This window comes from Petromyzon marinus, chromosome 36, assembly GCF_048934315.1.
Source record: "Petromyzon marinus isolate PM22_M1 ecotype Great Lakes invasive population chromosome 36, UKy_Petmar_22M1.pri1.0, whole genome shotgun sequence".
Taxonomy (NCBI): Eukaryota; Metazoa; Chordata; class Hyperoartia; order Petromyzontiformes; family Petromyzontidae; genus Petromyzon; species Petromyzon marinus.
In genome coordinates, this window is record NC_133702.1 from 12,913,802 (window position 1) to 12,937,334 (window position 23,533).

The following is a 23,533-nucleotide window of genomic DNA, read 5'->3' on the forward strand; positions in this document are numbered from 1 at the left end:
CAATGATGCGGTGACGATAGTGGTAATGGGAACGATGATATCGTTTAGTGCTGCTGGCAATGATGACGATAGTGACGATACTGATAACAATGACGAGGATATCGGCAATGACGATGTGGACGAAAACAAAGACGATGGCGATGACGATGACATCGGGCGAAGGCGCGGATAATGACGGTGGTGACGATGTGACCGGCGGGCAGGTATCGAGCGCTCGGGTAACGAGGTGACGCGCCCCGCGAGGTTCACCGTGGAGACGCTCAACGCAGGTGTGGGCGAGGTGCTGGTGTACGTGGAGGACCCCGAGGGGCACACCGAGGAGGTGAGGGGCCACACTCACTCACTCCTACCACCTCCACTGCCTCCCGTGCCCCCTACAGTCCCCCTACAATCACCCGTGCCCCCAACCCACTGCCCCCGTGCCCCCCACAGCCCTCCGTTACCCTCCCCCACAGCACCCCGTTTCCCCCCACAGCCCCCCGTGCCCCCCTACAGCCTCCCGTGCCACCAGACTGACGATGACAAGTCGTGTTGTCACGTGGTGGTGACTTTTTCCGTCGCACTGCCTCCACTGTGGAATTCCCTCCCGTTGTCTGAGCAATAACAATCGCCTTGCTCATGTTCAAGGATCGCGTTGCACACTCTTCTCGTCTGTTACGCGTTTACTAATGGTGATGTTTGTTGCTGTCCGCTTGATGTTTTCGGCCTTTGAGCCCTCTGCTCAGCAAACCGTGTCTGAAGACAAATCTAAGCCAAAAGGGCATCGTTAATATTTCTACAACGCCAGTAGTCCGCGTGCCCAGAGCAGATGTCTCACTACTAGTGCGGTGCCAAATCCCATAAAAATTACGGTGGATGAAGGGTTCGCCGTTTGTAGCGAGCCGGCGTTTAGTCATTCACTCTCAGTGGCCATGCAAACACATTGGGGCGGCTTAACGCTTCGCCACCTGAACTGGTAGATATTTTGTGCTCCGTCCCAATAGATTATAGAGGGCCGCACGCGAGTCGAGGATGAGTTTGTGTGGCCAGGAGAGAGAGAACTAACTCAAGAGACGTGGTGGATAGGGAGTCTTCATTTGGAAGAGCGAAGCCTTGGGGCATTCGTCTGCTGCCATTAGGGGGCAATGATTGCTGATGTTTGTCTTACAAAGTGGAGAGGAGCGGTCGTGTAGCGGTTAGCGCGTTGCACTACGATCCCGGGCGCCCGAGTTCGATTCCCGCTCACGACCAACACCAGTGAAAGCGATTATCGGAACCGGTCCTGGGCCTTCTCTAGATCGACTCAGCCTCAAACGAGAACCTGGTGCGGTGTGTAAACATCGCCACTGGTGAGACAAAGGCGGTCGGGCGTGGTGCTGGCCATTCACTCCCCCCTCGTGTACCGTGCTGGCCTTCATAGGTGCTCGCTAACAGCACTTGCCCCAACAGTCTGTTTAAGACTACACGGGGGATCTTTGTCTCTGGAGCGGAGCTACGAACCCGGTGACCCTACTCACGGCCAACACTAGCGACGATTATATGATCTGAACCGGTCCGTGGGCCTCCCATAGGTCGGACTCAGCCTCAAATAAGGACCTGGTGCTGTGCGCAAAACACAGGGAGACAAAGGCGGCCGGGCTTGGTTTGTGGCCCACCCACCCCTCGTGTGCCGTGGCGACCTTTAAAAGGTGTTGCTCGCCGACAGCCCCTGCCCCCAAACGGTCTCAAGGCCACACGGGGGGGGGGATCTTCGTGTTGGTCCGGACCTTGACGCCGGCGACACGCGGTTGGGCCCTCACGGGATCTTTAACGCCCGTCGTGAGCGGCGTTTGCAATGTTATCATAGTAAACTTCGTAAAACAACACCGCGGTTGGTGCTCTGCGTGTAAATACCCTGGGCGCCAGGCCTGTAACCCTGGCGCCCAGGGGGTCTCAGTGTCTGCTGGGGTCGCGGTCGTCAGGGCCCCCACCCCCCCGCCTCACTTCGCCGTCTGCGCGTCCGCTAGGCCAAGGTGACGCCCAACAACGACAAGAGGCGCACCTTCTCCGTCGTGTACCACCCCAAGGTGGCCGGCCTCCACAAGGTGAGAGCGCCCACAAAAAGTGGGCCCCGTCGCGGGCGATCCATTTACAGATGGCCCACGAGGGCCTTTCACGGACAATCCACTTACCGACGGCCCCGCTTTCTACAGTATCAAACATAAAAAAAAATAACCGGAACTACTTTTTCCTCTTAACTCTCTCTCTATTTGACTGTTCCCTAACTCGCATCTCCTCCTCTGCTAAGACACGAGGCCTTTCGGCTATGGCATTGTCATCTGTTGAAAATTGGGGGTATCTATAAATGGATCACGCTGTAATATCGCCTTTATAAAGGGAACGCTTTGTGTGATACGCGGCTTTTCGGGCAAAATGGCCCTATCGTAGCATACGAATAAGGGCCGTTGTCCAAAATGTCGCCTGTTTAATTATTTTCCTCTTAAGGCCACGCTGTGGTTATTGACACGGAACGTGTTGAATTTGGTTGGGGTTTGTGATCTTCTTCTACAGTACCGACTGTATAAAGGGCCTGTATAGTGACTGGAACCAGGTTACAAGCTCACACCTGGTTGGGGGTTCACTCGGCCCATCATCCTCTGAGTCAATAAAACGAGCACCGGTTTGTGGGGATAAGTCAAATGTGGTTGACCTCTGGACAGACTCAACCCCCTGCCACAGGGAATGTGGAATTTTACACCAGCGTCTCAGGGCTTGTAAACTGGAGGTGAGCACCAGTTGCCCTGAATGTTCACTCGAGGTCGGACGTCGCTTTGACGTTGACCGTTGTGTGCGGCGTCATTGGCGATGGAGATCTCTCGTGGGACCCAGTCCCACGGGGCCCAGGTCACCGGCCTGGATTGGTCGACCTCCACGAATCCTGGAAGCAGGCTCTCCCTGATGGGTGTGTGTTTGCGCGTTTGCTAGGTGACCGTGCTGTTCGCTGGGCAGCACATCCCCGGCAGCGTGTTCCAGGTCGACGTGGCAACGGTCGCTGTGGGCGACGCCAGCAAGGTGACGGCACGGGGACCCGGCCTGGAGCCGAGCGGGAACGTGGCCCACAAGCCCACCTACTTTGAGATCTACACCGCGGGTAACACTACGGCGATGCCGAACACTACTTCCGCCAGCACTACCAGCAACAACACCGTTATCAACAGCGCTACCAACAACCATCATGAACACTGCCACCAAAGCCACCTCCATCACCACAAATACCATCACCACAGACACCACCAGCACCATCGCGAACACCACCCAACTCCAATACCACCATCATCATCATACTGCCACCACCATCACGAATCCGGCACAGCCCTTAAAAACATTTGCTAGCAGTCCTGGCTTCATGGCTACGCGAGAGATCTTTGTCTTTGCATGTGTGTGCGTCTGTGTGTGTGCATGCGCTCATAGTAGTGTAGCGGTTAGCGCGCTGCGCTACGAACCTGGCAACCCGAGTTCGATTCCCACTCGGGTTGCCAGGTTCGTAGCGCAGCGCGCTAACCGCTACACTACTATTAGGCTGAGTTGACATAGGGGAGGCCTAGGACCGGTTCAAATAATCGTCACTGGTGTTGGACGTGAGTTCGATTCCCACTCACGTCCAACACCAGTGACGATTATTTGAACCGGTCCTAGGCCTCCCCTATGTCAACTCAGCCTAAAATTAGTACCTGGTGCGATGTGTAAACATCTCCACTAGGGAGACAAAGGCGGCCGGGTGTGGTGTTGGCCATCCACCCCCTAATGTGCCGTGCCGGCCTTCATAAGTGCTCGTTAATAGCACTTTCCCCTAGTCTGTTAAGGCTATACGGGGGATCTTTGTATTTGTACGCACACATGCTTACATGTGTGCGCACGTGTGCGCGTGCACATTTGTGTCTATGTGTGCGTGCCCGTGTGTGCGTGCCCGTGTGTGCACCTTTGTGTGTGTGTGCATGCGTGTATGTGCGCGCCCGTGTGTGTGTTGTAACAGTATTACCTGCCCCTACTTAGCATCTGTCAAAAAGAGCTTCATAGCTCATCGGATTCATCAAGGATAAATACATATACTTATTCTTTTTGGCAGGAGCGGGCGTGGGCGAGGTGGGCGTGGTGATCGTGGACCCACAGGGCCACGCCGACTCGGTGGAGGTGTCGCTGGAAGACCGCGGGAACAGCGTGTACCGTTGCACGTACCGGCCCGTCACCGAGGGCCCGCACGCTGTGCACATCACCTTCGCCGGGGAGCCCATCCCCCGCAGCCCCTACACCGTTGTCATCTCGCAGGGTGAGCGTGCACGTTCACGCGCATGTGTGAGTGTGTTTGTGTGGGCAACGGTAGTGGAGCGGTTTGCGCTGTGCTAATAACCCGGCGAAGCGAATTCTATTCCCGCTCACGGCCAACACCGATGATGATTATCTGAACTGGTCCTGGCCACCACCACGGCCGGGCGTGGTGGTGGCCACCCACTCCCTCATGTGGCGTGCCAGCCTTCATAGGTGCTTCTTGCTAACAGCATTTACCCCAACAGTCTGTTAAGGCTGAGCAGGGAATCTTTGTCTTTACTCACGTGGCCCAGTGGTAGCATGCTCACCACTCGTTGCATAGGGTCACGGTTCGAATCCAGCTGCCGCCCTGGTTAATACTGAAAATACCGTGTGCCGTCTGCTTCACAGTGGACGTTGAAGATCCCATGACGTCATTCGAAACAAGTGCCGACATCACGGTCCAAATTTGCCAAATTCTGAAAATTACACCCAAACTAATGCATTGTTTTTTCACAACAGCAGCAATAATCGTCCCCTACTGGCAAACTAATGCCATCTGGCTTACAGGCTAGTGACCTTGTGCCGCAACAGGGACAGCTGCCACTGGCGGGGGAGTGTCCTTGCAAATGCGTTCAGATGAATAGATTAGATACAGGTCATTCGCTCCGAAACGCCGCCACCGTGTGCTGGAGGACAGGTCTATGAGACACACACAACTCACCGTTATAATCATGTGTGTTTGCGTGTGTGCATGCGCTAACGGTCGTGAAGCGGTTAGCGCTACGCTGCGCTACGAACCTGGCAACCTGAGTTCGATTCCCGCTCACGGCCAACACCAGTGTCAATTATCTGAACCGGTCCTGTGCCTCCCCTATGTCGACTCAGTCTCAAATAAGTACCTGGTGTGGTGTGTAAACATCACCATTGGGGAGACAAAAGCGGCCGGGCGTGGTGTTGGCAACCCACCCACTCGTGTGCCATGCCGGCCTTCATAGGTGCTTGATAACAGGAACTTGCCCCAACAGTCTGTTAAGGCTATACGGGGGATCTTTATCTTTTTTTTGTGTTCGTTTGTGTGTGCAGCCTGCAACCCGAGCGCGTGCCGCGCGTGGGGCCGGGGGCTGCAGCCCAAGGGCGTGCGCGTCAAGGAACACGCCGACTTCCGCGTGCACACCAAGGGCGCCGGCACAGGAGAGCTTGTTGTCACCATCCGCGGCCCGCGTGAGTGGCCGCGCCCTGCCGACGAGATAAATAAAATGAAGCTGCTTGCGGCCGAGGATGCGCTTGTGCGTGTGAGCGATGCTCGCAACAACTAGCAGAGTGACGGGCAGGTAAAATGCAGCGATTTTGGCACAGGTGGTGCATCTGCCAGTCATCACAGTCAACTCATGGCACCCGGGTATGTTCCGTGACATCCTGCCAGCAGCACGAGCCATCCACAAATCACGTGATGGCCTCCATGTGCACCTAGCCTGGCACAAGCACTGTGGTGAATCCACCGCCACTTGGTGGCGAATGGCGGCTACCTGTTCGGTTTTTATACCTCTCTCTCTCTCCATCTATCACCATGACCACTGCATGCCTCCATTCATTGAGACTGCATGCAGAGGAGAGTATGGGGGTCACGGTGGAGAGTTCACGACCCGATGGGCCGTTCCTTCCCCTCGCCTCTCCTGCAGGTGGCACGGACGAGGCGGTGAAGCGCACAGACGTCGGCGATGGCGTCTTCGAGTTCGAGTACTGCCCCGCGGCGCCTGGGAAGTACACGATCACCATCACGTGGGGCGGCCACAACATCCCTCGCAGGTGACCATGTGCGCGCCCCCACGGTCTCAAGCACACGCGGCACAGCGACGATCGCGGTTCCGACTCGATTTACTATTTCAAACGAACGCTGATTATTCAAATACAGTTTGTTTCTAAAGTTAACTGGTAGGCTTTCAAACTTTTGTACAGCCTTCCAGGAAACGATCCTGTTTGTAAACTTAGTGCACAGCAGCTAGGTGCTCCCGATTTCCAGATGCATAAAAAAAGAATCGGGCCTAGACTCGCGGACTGTCGGACGGTCACGCGTCACGCCGCGTGCGACATCTCGTTGTGCGGCTCGCACGGTAACGTTATCATCACTAATCAGACATTTCCGAGAATAAACGCTTGACTTTGACAGTGTTACGGAATCCATGACCTTTTTCTACCTTCAATACTGCTTTGTCCTAACTCGGCTGTGAAAGGGAGATTCTCAGCCTCGTAATGAAGGCACAGGAATAAATTAGTGATGTACATTTTGCTGCACCAGCCCCTTCGAGGTGATCGTGGAGGTGGAGGCCGGCACCCAGAAGGTGCGGGCCTGGGGACCCGGCCTCGAGACCGGCGTTGTCGGGAAATCGGCAAACTTCGTGGTGGAGGCCGTGGGCACAGAGGTCGGCACGCTCGGTGAGACGCGCAGATGCACGGCCACACGCACAGCTGCATGCACACACAAAAGACGCGGTCACGCACACACGCTCGTACGCACGTATACATAATGGTGTTAGTCATGACACCCATGTAGGCGGCATTGATGTTGTTGATGCTAACGGTGCCACCGACATTCGTGTCGTAGACGGTGACACTGACTGTGACGGTGACACTAACGTCGATGACGATGTCGTTGACGTCTCCCCATTTCCGGCCCTCTCCTCACTCCCCTCCCACCCCCCACCTGCCCCCACCTCGTCGCACCAGGCTTCTCAATCGAGGGGCCGTCGCAGGCGAAGATCGAGTGCGAGGACAAGGGCGACGGCTCGTGCGACGTCTGCTACTGGCCCACGGAGCCGGGCGAGTACGCGGTGCACGTCGTGTGCGACGATGAGGACATCAAGGGCAGTCCCTTCATCGCCCACATCCTCCCGGCACCGCTTGACCACTTCCCCGAGCGCGTCAAGGCCCACGGCCCGGGCCTGGCACGCACAGGCTGCGTGGTGGACGCGCCGGCAGAGTTCACCGTGGACGCTCGTGCCGCGGGGCGAGGGGCGCTCAAGATCTATGCCCAGGTGACGCGCGGGCGCACGGGTTGCGGACGGCACTGCAGGTTGCTAAATGAAACATTGGCATAATGTGTCAGGATTCTAATAAGGCAGCACGCCAACGAGCCGTAATACAAATTCGTCTGTGCGCAAGCAAGTCGGCACGCTAACTAGACACCATGCGGCCATGCCAGCGTGCTCACGAGTTGTTCCTCTTAACGAAGCCGCGCTCCATCGAGCCAACATGCAAATGAACCGCCTCGCTCGCAAATTGGAATGCTGATGCGCTGGCATGCTCAGGGTTTGGCACCCTAACAAGTCGGCATGCTAACGATCTAACTCACTAACAAGCATGTACTCTAATGAACCAGCATTCTTAATGAGCAGCATGCTAATTAGCTGCCTCACTTGCTGGGTAACACCTGTCAGTGGACACACCAATAGCTTTGGAAACTCAGAGTGTGTGTGTGTGTGCATGTGGTTAGTGCACTGCGCTACGAACCTCGTGCCCTGAGTCGATTCCCGCTCACAACCAATAACGGTGGCGAATATTTGAACCGGTTCTGGGCCTCCCCTATGTCGAATCAGCTTTAAATGAGTATGTGGTGAGGTGCGTAAACATCAGCACTGGAGAGACAAAGGCGGACGGGCTTGGCACTAGCCACAGAACCCCCTCGTGTGCTTTGTTGTACAGGGGATCGTTTCTTTAAGTATGTTCAGTTTATTTTGGATGGTGATGATGATAAAGGAAGCAATGTTGATGCTGCTGATGAGGCTAGCAATGACAAGAGAGTGCTGTTTGACAATTGATGATGATGTTGGCAGTGGTGTTGATGCTGCTGAGGACGATAGTGGCGGTGGTCCTGGGCCTCCCCTAGGTCGACTCAGCCTCAAATGAGTACCTGGTGCGGTGGATAAAAACATTGCCACTGGGGAGACTAAGGCGGTCGGGCGTGGTGCTGGCCACCCACCCCCTCGTGTACCGTTCCGGCCTTCATAGGTGCTCGCTAACAGCACTTGCCCCTACAGTCTGTTAAGGTTATATGGGGGAATCTCTTTTTTTTGCAGTGAATATAGCATAGTCGCTCGTGACGGTCGGCGTTGATGAAGATGATGATCATGGTAGTGGTGATGTTGATAATTGTCGTGGTGTTGATCAATAGTGACGGTGGAGTGAATGTCCGATGGTGATGGTCGCTGTGTGGTAGAACGCCGAGGGGGAACTGATCAACGTTGAGGTCCGCGACAACCACGATGGAACATTCCACTGCTGCTACACTCCGCGCAAGGCCATCAAGCACACCATCATAATCGCGTGGGGCAGCGTCAACATCCCGCTGAGCCCCTTCAGGGTGAGCGCCCAACACTTGCAGCAGCAGCAGCAGCAGCATCAACACTTTTATATCTTGATTGAAAAATCATTGTGATTAATTTGTTATTAATCCCCTGCACCTCCGATTAGCACAGTTAGCTATATACGGTGGGAAAGAATTTCAACAAACATACAACAACAACCGCACTACAGCTGGGAAACCCCGCTGGGTGGTGACGCGGCTCAACGGTAGCAGCGCCTTTACTGCTCGTTACAGGGGGTCGCGGTTCGAATCCAGCGGCTGCCCTGGTTATTACCGCAATGTACCTATTTGGGATTATACAGCAGTAATCATCGCCCCCTACTGGCAACAGACCAATGCCCCAGGCCACAATTGCAAGTGAGACTCATCCTGGCCTTGAGAGTTCAAGTTCAATATACATACATAACTGGGTTACACAAATAATCTTGGAAGTATAATCGATGTAATCATTTACGCCCCCGATTATTGATTCAATTGTTCGAGTAATCGGGTAACACAGGGAAAAGAGTCTCACCTCTACTCCCACGTGCCGCTGGATGGGAGGTGATAGGCGAAGCTTGGCAATGTCCTCTGCATCTTCAGACGCGTCACGCTGGCTCAGCGGTAGTGCGAGCACTTTCTGAAGGTTTCGAATTCAAATCCTGGTTGGAGGTTGACTCAGCCCATCATCCCTCAAGGGCCAATAGAATTAGTACTACTTTGTGGGGAAGTCAACAGTGGTTGTCTTATGTGTAGTGATGGTAGCATCACTACTGTGTACACACGCACACGTGTGATGTCACTATACGGGGGAGCATCACGACCACGCGGGTCTACACACACACATGACGTCATCCCGGCTGGAGGCGGGAATGACGTCAGGGCCGGTTCTGGACTCGGGAGGCCACGAGGGTGGTGTGAGGCCGTGGCACTCTCTGTGACCCCGGCTGGACACGTGACTGGACCCCAGTGGGGGCCGGGGGCCTAGGGGGCACCTCGGGGGGCACGTGGACAGCAGGGGAGGGGCTTCGAGAGGGTTCTTGAAGGGAGGCGTGGCCGGGGCGGGGCCCGGGCACGCCGAGGCCCATATAAGCAGCCTCCTCACGAGGTTCGAGGCTACCCGTATCAAGAATGAAGATGCATCGTGAAGACACCAAGAAGAGATCCGTTTTTTAGGTCCCAGCCGGAGAATTCTAGGATAGCGGTAGATGTGTAAGTCCCGCCAAGACAGGAGGCTGTACCTCCCTAGAGTATCTGAGAAGTGTGTGTTATCTAGAGTAAGTCGGTGGTCACCACCCTATGCGTAATGTAAGAGTTAACTGTTGTGTTCATTAATAAAATAAGTGTTGCCTCCCAAGACGTTGTGTGTGCACCTAATTCGAATCCACTACATATGGATAGACTTGTCGCCGCCAGAGCGATGTGGCATTTCCATCATTGGCTCTGCAGGGTTGTAAACGGGAGATCAGAAATCACGTGGACTTTTTAGCGTTCACTTTGATTTTCTTACTCGAAGAGATGCCTCACCTGGCGTCTGTGCCCCGTGATTCCTCTCGGCCAGGTGAATGTTGGAGAGGGGAGCCACCCGGAGAACGTGAAGGTGTACGGCCCGGGTGTGGAGAAAACCGGCCTCAAGGCCAACGAGCCGACCTACTTCACCGTCGACTGCAGCCAAGCCGGCCAAGGTGAGGCCTCAGCGACAACAGCGCCAAGATCGTCGTTATAGTAGACAGAGAGATAAACGCACACTGAGATGGAGACAGTCATTACAGAGAGACAAAGACAGGCACACACACTGAGATACAGAGACACACACTGAGATGGAGATTGAGATACATACCATCACCCGAACTCCGGTCGTTCTCGCAACGACTTTAAGCTGGCCATCGAAGGCAGATGGTCACTGCATCGCGCACTTTCAGATGTGCGTCTGTGGCCATCTGAAGCGTTCTTTTTTCTGATATTAGGAAGCCACTGGAGCTATGCTACTTGTAAATAATCTAGATTGAAAACACATTTCTTGAGAACTTATTTTAGTGTTACTTTATTGTTCTTCCCCCACACCTCCGATTAGCACAGTTGGCTACGTACGGTGCAAAATAAGTTCAACATATTCTAGATTTTAAGCTTTCGTGACTGCAAGGATCCATACTCTTTGGTTCTATTCGGTAAAGTCACGTAGGTAAAAAATAAAACAACAAAAATCACGACGTTTTCGCCACAACACAAGCGACCTTCATCAGGTGAAGGGACCAGACTGTCAGCGCAGTCTTCGAGACAGTCTGGTCCCTTCACCTGATGAAGGCCGCTTGTGTTGTGGCTGAAACGTCGTGATTTTTGTTGTTTTATTTTTTACCTACGTGACTTTACCGAATAGAACCAAACAGTAAGTTCAACATACATACATACAGAGATGAAGCCACACACACACTGTCTCTTTTCTTTCCATCTGACCGCTCAGGTAGCTCTGCGGTAGAGCGAGTGGCTCACAGTCGGAAGGCCCAGAGTTCAATCCCCAGTTGTTGGTTGACTTGGCCCATCATCTCTCCGGGGTCAATAAAACTAAAAACGAGGAATTTCCACGGCTGGCTCTGCAGGGCTGTAAACCAATACCTCTATTCCCATTTGAGCAGCAGGAGATTACTTTGTGAAATAGCTGCCACTTTTGCAGGGGGAAGTCAAGAGAAAGATAAACTGGTCCCCGCCAATAGCAATGTGGAATTTCCCCAATATGCGGCGGTTGTAGCGGCGGCTTTGCTGACGGAAGGGTCCCCCTCCTCGCCCCCCCCCCCCCACGCAGGCGATGTGAGCATCGGCATTAAGTGCGCCCCGGGGGTCGTGGGCCCCACGGAGGCCGACATCGACTTCAACATCATCAAAAACGACAACGACACCTTCACCGTCAAGTACTCGCCACCGGGTGCCGGCCGCTACACCATCATGGTGCTGTTCGCTGAGCAGGTTTGTAGCGCGCTCGCATGCACGCACCGTGCGCATATAGACACAAGTGCACGAACGGTCGTCACAAATGCACGCACACGTGCACACAGACGAAGATCTCCCCGGTGCAAGAGGGAGTGGGTGGCCTCCTCTGTGTCCCCAGTGGCGATGTTAACACACCGCAACATGTACTCATTTAAGGCTGAGTCGACTTAGAGGAGGCCCTGGACCAGTTCAGATAATAGTCACTGGTGTTGGTGGCCGTGAGCGGGAATCGAACTCGGGTCACTGGTTTCATAGCGCAGCACGCTAACCGCAATCCCCCGCCTCAGCACACTCTTCACATGCGTGCGTGGGTCCCTGGCTCGGTGAATTGATGAGATACTAGGGATGACACCCCAGTGATGGGACCTCGGTGATGGAGCCTGTGTCGATGGTGGTACTGCAGGAAATCCCGTCCAGCCCGTTCCGGGTGAAGGTCGACCCATCACACGATGCCAGCAAGGTCAAGGCCGAGGGCCCGGGACTCCGGCCACAAGGTGAGCCCCCCACCATCCCCACGAACCGCCACGGGGCTCCCTCACTACTGACCTGAGTCCCTTACCATCACCATGAGCCACCACCCAACTGGTTGATTATGATGATAACAGTAATGATGCCACTGCTGTTTGTGGTGTTGATGGTGCTAATGACTTTAATGATGGTGGGTTTGCTCCAGATGCTCAGGTTTCCTCGCACCATCTATAAATACATATTAATTGGCTGAAAACATCTTAATGTATAGAGAGCAGTAGAGCTAGGGGAATTGTTGGTCTTGCCGGCTCATCACCCTCTTGCTGCTCCTGCCGCCTTCCCGCTCGTCTGTGTGTTTCCTCTTTGGTAATTGTGAGAGATGCAATTTGTGTGAACGACAATGCCGTATATAAAACTAATCACGATGATGATGGCGATGATGATGGCAGGCGTGGAAGTGGGCGTGCCGACCCACTTCACGGTGTTCACCAAGGGCGCCGGCAAGGCCGGACTCGAGGTCCACTTCACCAGCTCCACCAAGGCCGACGCCGTGCGCGACTTTGAGATCATTGACAACCACGACTTTACCTACACTGTGCGCTACACGGCCGTGCAGCAGGTGCAGCCTCGCCCGATTGCTCACCCATCTGCTCGCCCACCCACTTGCCCGCCCACCTGCTCCCAAACCTACTCGCCCTATCTCTTAATCCTATCGTCCACTCAACCACCTGCTGAAATGCTCACCTGTTCACCCACTCGCTCACTCACTCACTTATTCATTCACTCACCCACTGGCCTGATAACCGAGTCGCACATATCCACGTGATTCACCAGCTCTTGCCTCCCAAACGCTGGGTCACAGACATGAGATGAGAGCTGATCGAGTCAAGATAGCGCACTCAAATCCAACAGGCCTCCCTGGTTAACACAGCAGGTTTATTAATCGTATGATATGCGCCGTCTGCTTTTACAGTGGACGTTACAGATCGCCCCACGTCATTTATAAATTGTAGGCCATTGTGTGCCGGCATCACTGTCCAAATTTTTCAAATTTGAAAAATGACCTACAGCTTACTCAATTGGTATTGCACATTGCAACTGTAAAACCACTGCAGACTGTGCCTTGCTTCGTGATGATCGCCATGTGCTATAAGAACGGTCACGCGAATACCAAATGTTCTAAATTATTATAAGTTCAAGCTCAAGTTGATTTTGCTTAACCAGGCAAGAACTCAAGAGACCAGGATAGGAGCCTCCTTTGCAAGAGTGGCAAGGGACACCAACATTTTTGTAAAAAAAAAAACACCGATAAAGCGAATAGAAATCGGGGCAAAAGCAATCGCGACGAGGAGCATGAGGGTAATGGTGCCGTCCCTTCCTGGTGTGTCGCCGCAGGGTTCCATGACGGTGGTGGTCACCTATGGCGGGGACCACGTTCCCAAGAGCCCCTTCACCGTTGCCGTAGCGCCGGCACTGGACCTGAGCAAAGTTAAAGTCAGCGGCCTGCAGTCGCGTACGTGGCACGGCACGGCGTGTGGCATGGCGCGGGCACTGCCGCGAGGCTTATACCATAATGTGCGTGTGTTCTTGTATGCATGTATCTAGATCTTCTTTCGCACCGTATGTAGCCAACCGCACTTAATCGGAGGTGCGTGTGGGGAGTAGTAATGTCATGGTGAGTGCGCTGCTCTACAGAACACTGTCTGCCTGGATGTGTAGCCGGCAGGGAGGGTGGCTGATGGAGCTGTGTGGGGAGCAGTAGGGTAGTGGTTAGCGTGCCGAGCTACGAACCCAGCGACCCCAGTTTAATTCCTGCTCACGACCAGTAACAAGTGATGATTACCTGAACTCGTCCTGGAAATCCCCTAGGCCGACTCATATGGGTACCTGGTGTGGTGTTTAAACATCAGCGGCTGGTATGGTATTGAGCGAACTACCGCTTGTGTGCCGTGCTGGCCTTAATAGGTGCTCATTAACAGCACTTGCCCCAACAGTCTGTGTAGGCTACACGGGGGATTTAGATGGAGTCCCACCGGAAATGGCGTGATCAATAATTCTGCAGGGCTGAGTGATCGATCACTGATGATGACGATCGCGGCCTCGAATCCGCCAAGCTGCCCTGCATAATACTCCAGTGTGGAGACTAACCTTGAAGATCCGTGCACCCTCTGCTTCACAGAGGACATTAAAGATCCCCTGACATCCTTGTAAATGAGTCGGCCGTTCGCTGTCGCAGTCCAAATGTTGCCAAAGTCAGGAAAACTTTGCGTATATCAATTGGGATTGGGATTTAGATGCATAGCAGCAATCATCACTTCCTACTGGCAAAACTCATGCCCACTCCAGTACTCGGTGACCTTGTTCCACACACGGATAGCTGCCACTGGGGGTGCCCTTTCAGATGTGTTGAGATGCGACCCAAGTCACTTATCGCGTAAAACGCGACGCCCCAGCGGGCAGGGGGCTAAAACCACAGCAACAGGAACCTCGTCGGCACCATTCTCATTGTTTAACCACGGCCTTTGTCCTCCTCCCCCACTGATTGCGGAGTAGGCGTCGACGTGGGCCGCGAGCAGAGTTTCACCGTAGCAACACGCGACGCCGGCGGGCAGGGAAAGCTGGACGTGCGTGTGTGGGGGCCCTCGCGCAAGCCTGTGCCATGCCGCGTAGAGCCGGCGCCCCCCGCGGCCGGGCCAGGCGCCCCCCTCTCCGTGCACTACGTGCCCAAGGAGGAGGGGCCCCACAAGGTGGAGGTGACGTATGACGGGCACCCGGTGCCCGACAGCCCCTTCGCCGTGGAGGCCATCACGCCCGCCGACCCCACCAAGGTGTGGCCTGGCACGCACACTCGCCTCCCCCCGCCCACCCCCCCCCAGCCCCCCACCCCCCACCCTGTCCCATTGTGCTCACGCAGAGCCACTGTTAATAAATCTGAGAATGTTGGTCTGGTCTGGAAAGCCAACGGGCCACGAGTATTCATCAACAGATGAAAACCAATGTTAAACGCCAAACAAAATGAGTAACGATGCGATCTGCTTTTGTCTCTTGTGCGTTCTGCTCTCGCTCTCACTCCCGATGTGAATATTGCACCAACAATTTTTGGCTTGGCGACGGAGAATATGGAAGAATATCTAGAATATCAAACTATATCTACTGGACATCTGTCAAAAAGAGCTTCATAGTTCATCAAATTCCTCCAGTCTTAAATAAAGAATCTGAGAAGGGGCGCTGAGCCTTCAGCAGGGAGCGGAGTGGGGGCGGGGGGCTCAGCCCCCTCCAGTTTCCCGACACCACGGGGCTGGTGCCGTGGTGCTCCAGGTGCTGACACAGACAGTCCCGACTCAATCTCAATGAATCCCCCCCCCCCACTACCCACCGCACCCCCCCGCCCACTCCCCACATATGCCCCTCTTCCTCGCTCTCTTCCACTCCTCCCCACAGGTGCGTGCCTACGGGCCGGGCCTGAGCGGCGGTGAGGTGGGCAAGCCGGCGCCGTTCACCATCGACACGAAGGGTGCCGGCACGGGCGGCTTGGGTCTCACGGTGGAGGGGCCGTGCGAGGCCAAGATCCAGTGCCAGGACAACGGCGATGGCTCGTGCTCCGTGTCGTACCTCCCGACGGCGCCGGGGGAGTACACCATCAACATTCTGTTCGCCGACACCCACGTGCCGGGCTCGCCCTTCCGAGCTCAGGTGCCGCCCCCTCCTCCCCTTTTTCACCCAGCCCCCCCCCACCTCCACGATTATTGCTTCCAATCGTTTTTCGTGATTTTATTCCGGGTTCTCTCCAGTTTCCTGCCGTAGCGAAAAAAAATACACAGAATGCCACTGAAATCGGCCGATACAACATTCCAATGCTGAGAAATTACCTGCATAATTACTCGATTGAGATCACACACAGCAGGAGCAACATTGTCCCCAACTGCGAAAAACTTGGCAGGATCCTCCTGTGGAGTGTGTTTGTTCTACGGACATTCTGCAGGGGTTTCCACCGGGTTCTCTGATTTCCTCCCATCGCTAAAGACAAAGATCCCCCATATAGCCTTAACACACTGCTTGGGCCAAGTGCTGTTCACGAGCACCTATGAAGGCCATCGCTAAACACACATACACATGCACACACGCACACACAATACAGCTGCTATTAGCCAAACCGGATCCCAAAGTACAAAGTGACGAATTATTTGACAATTCAGTGAACGCTTCGCCCCCCGGCGCTGCTGCCCGGCCTTTTCAGGTGCGCCCCTCTTTCGACCCGAGCAAGGTGACGGTTCGGGGCCCCGGGCTGGAGCGTGGCAAGGCGGGCGAGGCATGCGTCTTTGCGGTGGACTGCTCCCGCGCCGGCACGGCCGAGCTCACCGTTGAGGTGGTGCAGGCGGACGGCGCGGCACGCGCCGAGGTGCGCGTCCACGACAACGGCGATGGCACCTACGCCGTCACCTACGTGCCGCCCGGCCCGGGCCTGTACGCCGTCACCGTGAAGTACGGCGGAGTGCCCGTGCCGCGCGTACCCGTGCGCGTGCGCATCGAGCCGATCGTCGACACCAGCGGAGTCCGCGTTTTCGGCCCCGGCGTGGAGCCTCGCGGTGAGTGATGGCGCCGCGGTGGATGCACGCGGCTAGGCGAGGAGGCCATCGTCCGGCGGTGGTGTCGCCCATGCCAATTTCGCTCGTTGATTCCTCCGCCCGCTCGCCCATTCACTCACCAACTCACTCTCACCACTCTGCAGGTCTCAATGATTCTCTTTCTCATTTTCTTTCCTTGCACTGTGCCACTTTGGATTTCTCTTCTCCCACCATCGTCTCTTTTTCTCTCAAGCTCTCATGGCAATAATCGAGCTCATCCAAGAAATACGCTTGAAATGCATTTTTAACAGCATGTTCACGAAGCGATGAGACGCTGTAGCCAAGAGGATAGGAAAGTAGAGTACCATGCGACCAGAGGCAGGGATTGAACCTGAGTTGTTTGCAGGTCAAACTCAGCCTCCTCGTTTTACACCCCCTTTTGTGTGCATAAGTTTAGCTGTGGGGGGAATACTGCAGAACCCACAGGAAACGCATGCAGAACAAGGGAAGAGAACGTATAAACGCCACACACTCACTCAAATCTAATGTAATGTTATATTTATAGAAATCCTTGACGCAATGCGCTTAGCATAGTTTAAAAAAACGGTTACACAATAGAATGATGTAGATGGCAGGGCAGTGCAAGGATTGAGGAATGAGTGACCGCGATTGAGGGTACTTAGGGATCACGAACGGTTGGGGAGGTACAGGAAGGAGACCGCAAAACTCCACACAGAAAGGCGCCTGAGCCGGAAATTGAACCCAGACCCTTCTCGCTGTGAGGCACGAGCGTTGTTCCCACTGCGCCGCTGCCACGTGCCACCCCTAAGCTCGGCTGCCATGTATCCCCTCACCCCAGGCGTGCTGCGTGAGGTGAGCACCGAGTTCACCGTGGATGCTCGCTCCTTGTTCTCCGCTCGCTCCACGACCACCACCACCACCACGACGACCACCGTGGCAAGGGGCAGCCCGGGGGTGGCTGCGGGGAAGGTGCGGGCGCGCCTCACGGGGCCGTCGGGCACCAAGACGGACGCCACGCTCACCGACCAGGGAGACGGCACCTACCGCGCCGAGTACACCGCCTACGAGGAGGGTACGCGCGGGGGCTCCGGGGGCCGGGTCCGGGGTTCTCTGGGCCAACGGATGTATGACCCGGGCTTGGGGCGTAGCAACGGCACCCGAGCGGTGGTAACGTGTTTGCTGTTTTTTTTGCGGAGATTCACGGTTCGAATCTGGCGAACCGCCCCGGCTAATGCTGCGGTGTGCTTGTTCACCGTAAGTCTGCCACCTGCGTGCCGGCACCAGTGTGTAAATTTATTGAAAAATGACACTGAAAACACTAAATTGGGATCACACACACACGCACGTAGCAACATCACTCACTATTTGCAGACTCGATTCGTCTTGAAACACAGCGGCCTCCACAATAGCCCTGCGCTCTAAGAATTACACGAATAACCAAGCGCACTCGACAATCGCCGTTATTACCTCGCACAGTTCACTGATCGCGCTTTTCCTCCCGTCAACTTCCACTGTCAATGCAGAGAGGCACGCGCCGCGAGTCTGAATTTAAGGCTGAGAAATGGTAACCAGCGCTGCCACCGCACCTTTGTGTACTGAGTGGTGATTGTTCCCAGCGATTTTGGTTCCTTGCGTCCTGTATCACTTCGGAGAGTCTGCAGTCTGTGCTATTATCTGGCATTATAACACAGTTGATGACGACGACGACGATGATGATAAATGATCATATGCATTGATACAACCATGATGATTCTGATGATAATGCTGGTGATTCTGACAAACATATGATGATGATTTTGATTTAAAGCTTTCATGACTGCAGGGATTCATATTCTTGGTTCTTTCGGTAAAGTCACGTAGAAGGGAAACAATAAAATAAAAAATATATATTTAAAACAATAAAATTCTCACCACGTTTCGACTGCAACACAAGCAATCATCATCAGGTGTGAAAACCACAGCAAGAAAATTTGAAAAAAGTGGCGTTTTTTTTTTAAGACTCTGGCGTCTACAAACTAAGTTGCCTCTGTGGTAGTAGTTACATTGGAGAAACCAAACGTCATGCCTCGGACCACATTCGGGAACACAAAGCAGACCTAAAACACGGTAGGACCAACACCTCGGCCATGGCAGATCACTGTTATAATTCAGTAGGCTCACATGACATTGACTTCTCCAAGACAGAGGTTATTTGAAAGCCATCTGGCTACCATGAGAGACTCGTTCATGAGGCTCTCCACATATACAAACACAGAGACAATTTCAACCGAGAAGATGGATTCTGGCTTAGCAATCATTGGAAGGATTTGATAAATCATTTCGGGTCTTAATTGATTGTTCATGCTTATGGTGGCTTTCAGACCGCATCCATTATTTTCGTCTCCCCCCTCCTCTTTTCCGAACGTAGATGGACTCGTCCATCTAAATAACTGCCAAATCGCTCTCCGTGGTGCTCACGTAAAAAAAAAAACGCCACTTTTTTCAAATGTTCTTGCTGTGGCTTTCACACCTGATGATGATTGCTTGTGTTGCAGTCGAAACGTCGGGAGAATTGCATTGTTTTATTATTTTATTGTTTCCCTTCTACGTGACTTTACCGAAAGAACCAAGACTATATGACAATGATGTTAATGATATTTGATTATACTGATTATAAGGATTTGATAATAATGCTGATGACCGTGAGAACGTTTTATGGTGATGATATATATATTTGATGATGCTGATTAGAAATATTTTATGATGCTGATGCTAATGACAGTGAGAATAGTTGATGGTGATGATGACAAACACGATGATGAATCTTGACTTAAAGCTTTCGTGACTGCAGGAATTCATAATCATTGGGTCTTTCGTTTAAGCCACGTAGATAGAAAAAATAATTTAAAAAATCACGACGTTTCGATCGCAACACAAGCAATCTTCATCAGGTGAAAACATAGCGGAAGAGCTGCTGAGGCAGGATGTTTGCGATCGAAACGTCGTGATATTTTTATTATTTTTTCTATATACGCAGCTTTACTGAAAGACCCAATGAATATGATGACGAATATTCAACGATGTTGCTGCCGCTGCTGACGACGTATGCGGTGGCCATGCGTCCACTAGGTGTGCACACGGTGGAGGTGACGGTGGACGAGGTGCCAGTTCCGCGGAGCCCGTTCCGCGTTGAGGTCAAGGAGGGTTGCGACCCCACCAGGGTGCGGGCCTATGGGCCCGGCCTGGAGGGCGGCCTCACGCACACCCCCAACCGCTTCACAGTGGAGACTCGGTGAGCACTCGTATTGCCTCGTCACCATCATTACCATGGTGGTGATTTGTTATTTTTATTTACGTAACCCTTTTTTTTATTTACGCTTGTTTACCTATGAAATTCTCAACACTTTTTCAGGAGGGTCTTTGGAGGTTTTCACTGGAGGGGGGCAAATGTTGTTTGAGAATGTTTCAGCACTGAGATGTTCTTGCCAATACCAGTTACGCTATGGTTGTATTTTTTTTACAATGGCACGAAACCGTGTAATTCCGAGGAAAACCTTGCAGAACAGGAGGAGAACATACATATTGCACTCATACTCTTTGGTTCTATTCGGTAAAGTCACGTAGGTAAAAAATAAAACAACAAAAATCACGACGTTTCAGCCACAACACAAGTGGCCTTCATCAGATGAAGGAACCATGCTGTCACTCTCACACATACACATGTCACTCTCACACATACACGTTCACTCGTTCTCTGCAGAACAGGGGGAGCACGCACAACCTCCACAAAGAAAGGTGCCCGAGACAGAATTCGAACCTAGGCGATTCTTGCTGTGAGGCACGAGCATTACCGATGCATCTTCTTTGGTTCTTTCGGTAAAGTCACGTAGAATGAGAATAAAATAAAACAATAAAATTATCACGACGTTTCGGCCACCCTGCCACCCTAAGGTGGTGGAGTTGCTGGGAATGTTGATGACGACTGCAATGTTGATATAAGGGTGGTCAGGACAATTGATAATGGTGATGAAGACAATGGTGATGGAGACAATTGTCTGCGGCGGTGCTGACAGTGTCGGTGAGGATGATAATGCTCGCATTGAAAAACCATGACGACGATGGCGGTAATTACGATGACGATGATGACGATGATGTTGACGCGTGCACAGCGGTGCGGGCACGGGCGGCCTGGGCCTGGCCATCGAGGGCCCCTCCGAGGCCAAGATGCTCTGCAAGGACAACAAAGATGGCAGCTGCAGCGTGGAGTACATTCCCTTCACCCCCGGGGACTATGACATCAACATCACCTTCGGGGGCCTTCACATCCCCGGTGAGGCCCTCGCGCACGCGGACGCCCGTCACCCACCCGCGATCGCGTTCCTAACGACCCCGTGGACGATCCATTTCAGCGGCTCGATGGCCGGTGACGGCGCGGCGACGGCACGGCAGGCCAAGGACAACGAACCATTTCCTCACTCGGGGCCAAACAGAATGTGGTGGCGAGATGTTAACTACCTGGTATACAGGCGTTTAGTTTAGAGTATTTGGCCGCGATACATTTCCATGTGCTAAGCCACTTCGTTGAGCTATCATTTGTGGCTCGGTCGATTCTGAAAGAGAGCTACATAGAGCAGTAGGCCTTACCTGGTAAAATAAAAGTTACATTTTTAGTTTAGTTTGGCGGGCAACCATACCTTCACTCGCACACGCACACACCCACACCTTGTAGCTATCCGATAATAATGCGAAGAATAATCATGGCTCACCTTCACTGGCGACTTGAGGGCTGCGCTAAATTAAGAAGCACAGTGCTTTGTAGCAGGTCGATAAGTATGGCTAGGGTGGTGGCAGCGATGGTTAAATGTGGAGGTGGAAGGCCTCGTGTGGACGCAGGCCGCCTGGAATGAACTTGCGCCGTACCCAGCCCGTGGCCCGCAGCTCCTCTCTCCCTGCACTCGACGACGAATGTGAAGTGGCAGAGTCAAAGTCCCTAATGGGGAGGGGGGGGAGGTGGCAGGGTTGTTCTGTTCAAGCACTCCACTCTGAACCTGAATACCATCAATGGCGAGTGATGTCTGAAACAGTCCTGGGACCCATTCCCCCCCCACTTCAAAAGGCTATACTGTCCAACATGGTGAATTAGTCAAACGAGCAGCACACAGAGAGGCCCTTGGTGTGGCGTCTCGGCGCCGCGTTGCCCCGCTAACCGGGACGCCTGTCGTCGCGGTAACTCACGCGGCGATTGTCGCTGCGGTGCGGTTTGTGTGCGGCGGTGGAGCAGGGAGCCCATTCCGGGTGCTGGTGAAGGACGCAGTGGACGCCAGCAAGGTGCGCTGCTCGGGGCCCGGCTTGGGGCCTGCGGTACGCGCCGGGATTCCGCAGACCTTTACGGTCGACTGCAGCAAGGCCGGTCGCGCCACGCTGGAGGTCATGGTGCTGGATCCACGCGGTGAGGCCCACGCGTCGCCGTGACGACAAGAGTGGCGAGGATAACGACTGTGACGAGGCTGATGAGGGTGACAACGGTGATCAGTTCAGTTTTCAGTTCAGTTTATTTATTTTGGTATAGCCCTGTGAGCCATTCGGCTCTTGAATCGGGTGCAACCACAACAAACAAAAAAACAAAAACACGAACAAGAAAACATCTTAAAGTGACTATGTGACTGTGCAAACAGAAAATCCATGAAAAAAACAGCAAAATATTCCTGAAAATAGCACCGTACACCAACGCTGTATGGTGGGATGCAAGTCAAACAACAACAACCACAAGAAAACTTAGATTAAGTCCATCAGTCTAACTCCGTACTACAACAAAACAAACATATCCAAACCAAAAAACGTTTTCGAAATCACCAAAAAATAAAGCCATAATTGCAACGTAACAGTGATCATAGGGACTGTGACCGAATTTTTACCACCAAATCCTAGAGCCATAGCTGGCTGCATGAGTTACTCCACAACAACAGAAGCATCAGTCGGAGTATCAAATTTTTCAATGCACCTTTAAGATCAGCACGCTAAATCAAATACAGAATACTTTGCAGCGTCATCTGGAGCGAAACATTTTATTTTATTTTACGCCAATGAATAGCAGTGGCAGCTAGGGGTGTACAACTCCTCTAGAGCAGTTTTGAGAGAATATCTCATTGGTAGCGATTCAAGTTGCAGCTTATTGACAATAGCATTCCAGACCCTGGGGGCATCAATAGCAAAGGCCCTTCCTCCAGTTTTTGTACGGCAATAGGGAATGTGAAGCTGGTAAATGAGCGAAGACCTGAGGTCAAATTTGTTCTTTGAAACAGAGAGGAGATCCAGCAGGTAGTCTGCGGATTTTTTTGTAAGTACATCGTGAATAAATAAGATCTGCTGCACTAGCCGTCGAACATTAAGAGATGTTAAGTTTGACCCAATGTAGAGATCACAGTGGTGAGTCCTATATGGGCAGTTCAATGTAAATCTTAAGGCCGAGTGATAGATGGAATCAAACTTCTTCAGTACAGTACTTGGGGCTGATTTATACAGATGTCACAGTAGTCAAGTAGAGGCAGTATGGTATCTTTTATCAATTCCAAACGGAACATTGGGGGGAAGCAGTGCTTGTGTCGATACAGAAAACCAATTTTTATTTTTGTCTTTTTACCAATATAATCAATGTGATCTTAAAAAATCAGTTTTGAATCCAGGATGACCCTAAGATACTTATAGATCTTGCCTTGCTCTATTTGATAATTATTTAAGGAATTTAATTGGAGAAAAATAACTTCCTGCATTAGTCCTGGTGAGAAGCATAGCACCTTGGTTTTGGAGGTATTCATTACTAGTTTAAGAGCAACTAGCTGATGTTGTAGTTTGTTTTAATCACCCTGTAGCTTAGCAATCACGTCATCCGGAGAGCGGCCAGCAGTAATCA

General features: G+C 53.0%; 1 protein-coding gene across 2 annotated transcripts in view; it reads left to right on the top strand.

Moving 5' to 3' along the window:
• LOC116949264 (filamin-C) overlaps positions 1–23,533 on the top strand; it is a 65,756-nt gene that overhangs the window by 16,339 nt on the left and 25,884 nt on the right. For both annotated transcript variants that reach the window (XM_032966359.2, XM_032966360.2), the window contains exons 5-25: positions 204–322; positions 1,986–2,063; positions 2,944–3,109; positions 4,085–4,285; positions 5,350–5,487; positions 5,946–6,072; positions 6,563–6,699; positions 6,991–7,298; positions 8,480–8,623; positions 10,167–10,290; positions 11,406–11,566; positions 11,994–12,084; positions 12,508–12,677; positions 13,454–13,571; positions 14,612–14,886; positions 15,500–15,751; positions 16,296–16,644; positions 17,483–17,716; positions 19,753–19,915; positions 20,793–20,953; positions 21,905–22,072. In XM_032966359.2, coding sequence (XP_032822250.2) covers positions 204–322; positions 1,986–2,063; positions 2,944–3,109; positions 4,085–4,285; positions 5,350–5,487; positions 5,946–6,072; positions 6,563–6,699; positions 6,991–7,298; positions 8,480–8,623; positions 10,167–10,290; positions 11,406–11,566; positions 11,994–12,084; positions 12,508–12,677; positions 13,454–13,571; positions 14,612–14,886; positions 15,500–15,751; positions 16,296–16,644; positions 17,483–17,716; positions 19,753–19,915; positions 20,793–20,953; positions 21,905–22,072 — 3,684 coding nt within the window. The remainder of the gene's footprint in view (positions 1–203; positions 323–1,985; positions 2,064–2,943; positions 3,110–4,084; positions 4,286–5,349; positions 5,488–5,945; positions 6,073–6,562; positions 6,700–6,990; positions 7,299–8,479; positions 8,624–10,166; positions 10,291–11,405; positions 11,567–11,993; positions 12,085–12,507; positions 12,678–13,453; positions 13,572–14,611; positions 14,887–15,499; positions 15,752–16,295; positions 16,645–17,482; positions 17,717–19,752; positions 19,916–20,792; positions 20,954–21,904; positions 22,073–23,533) is intronic.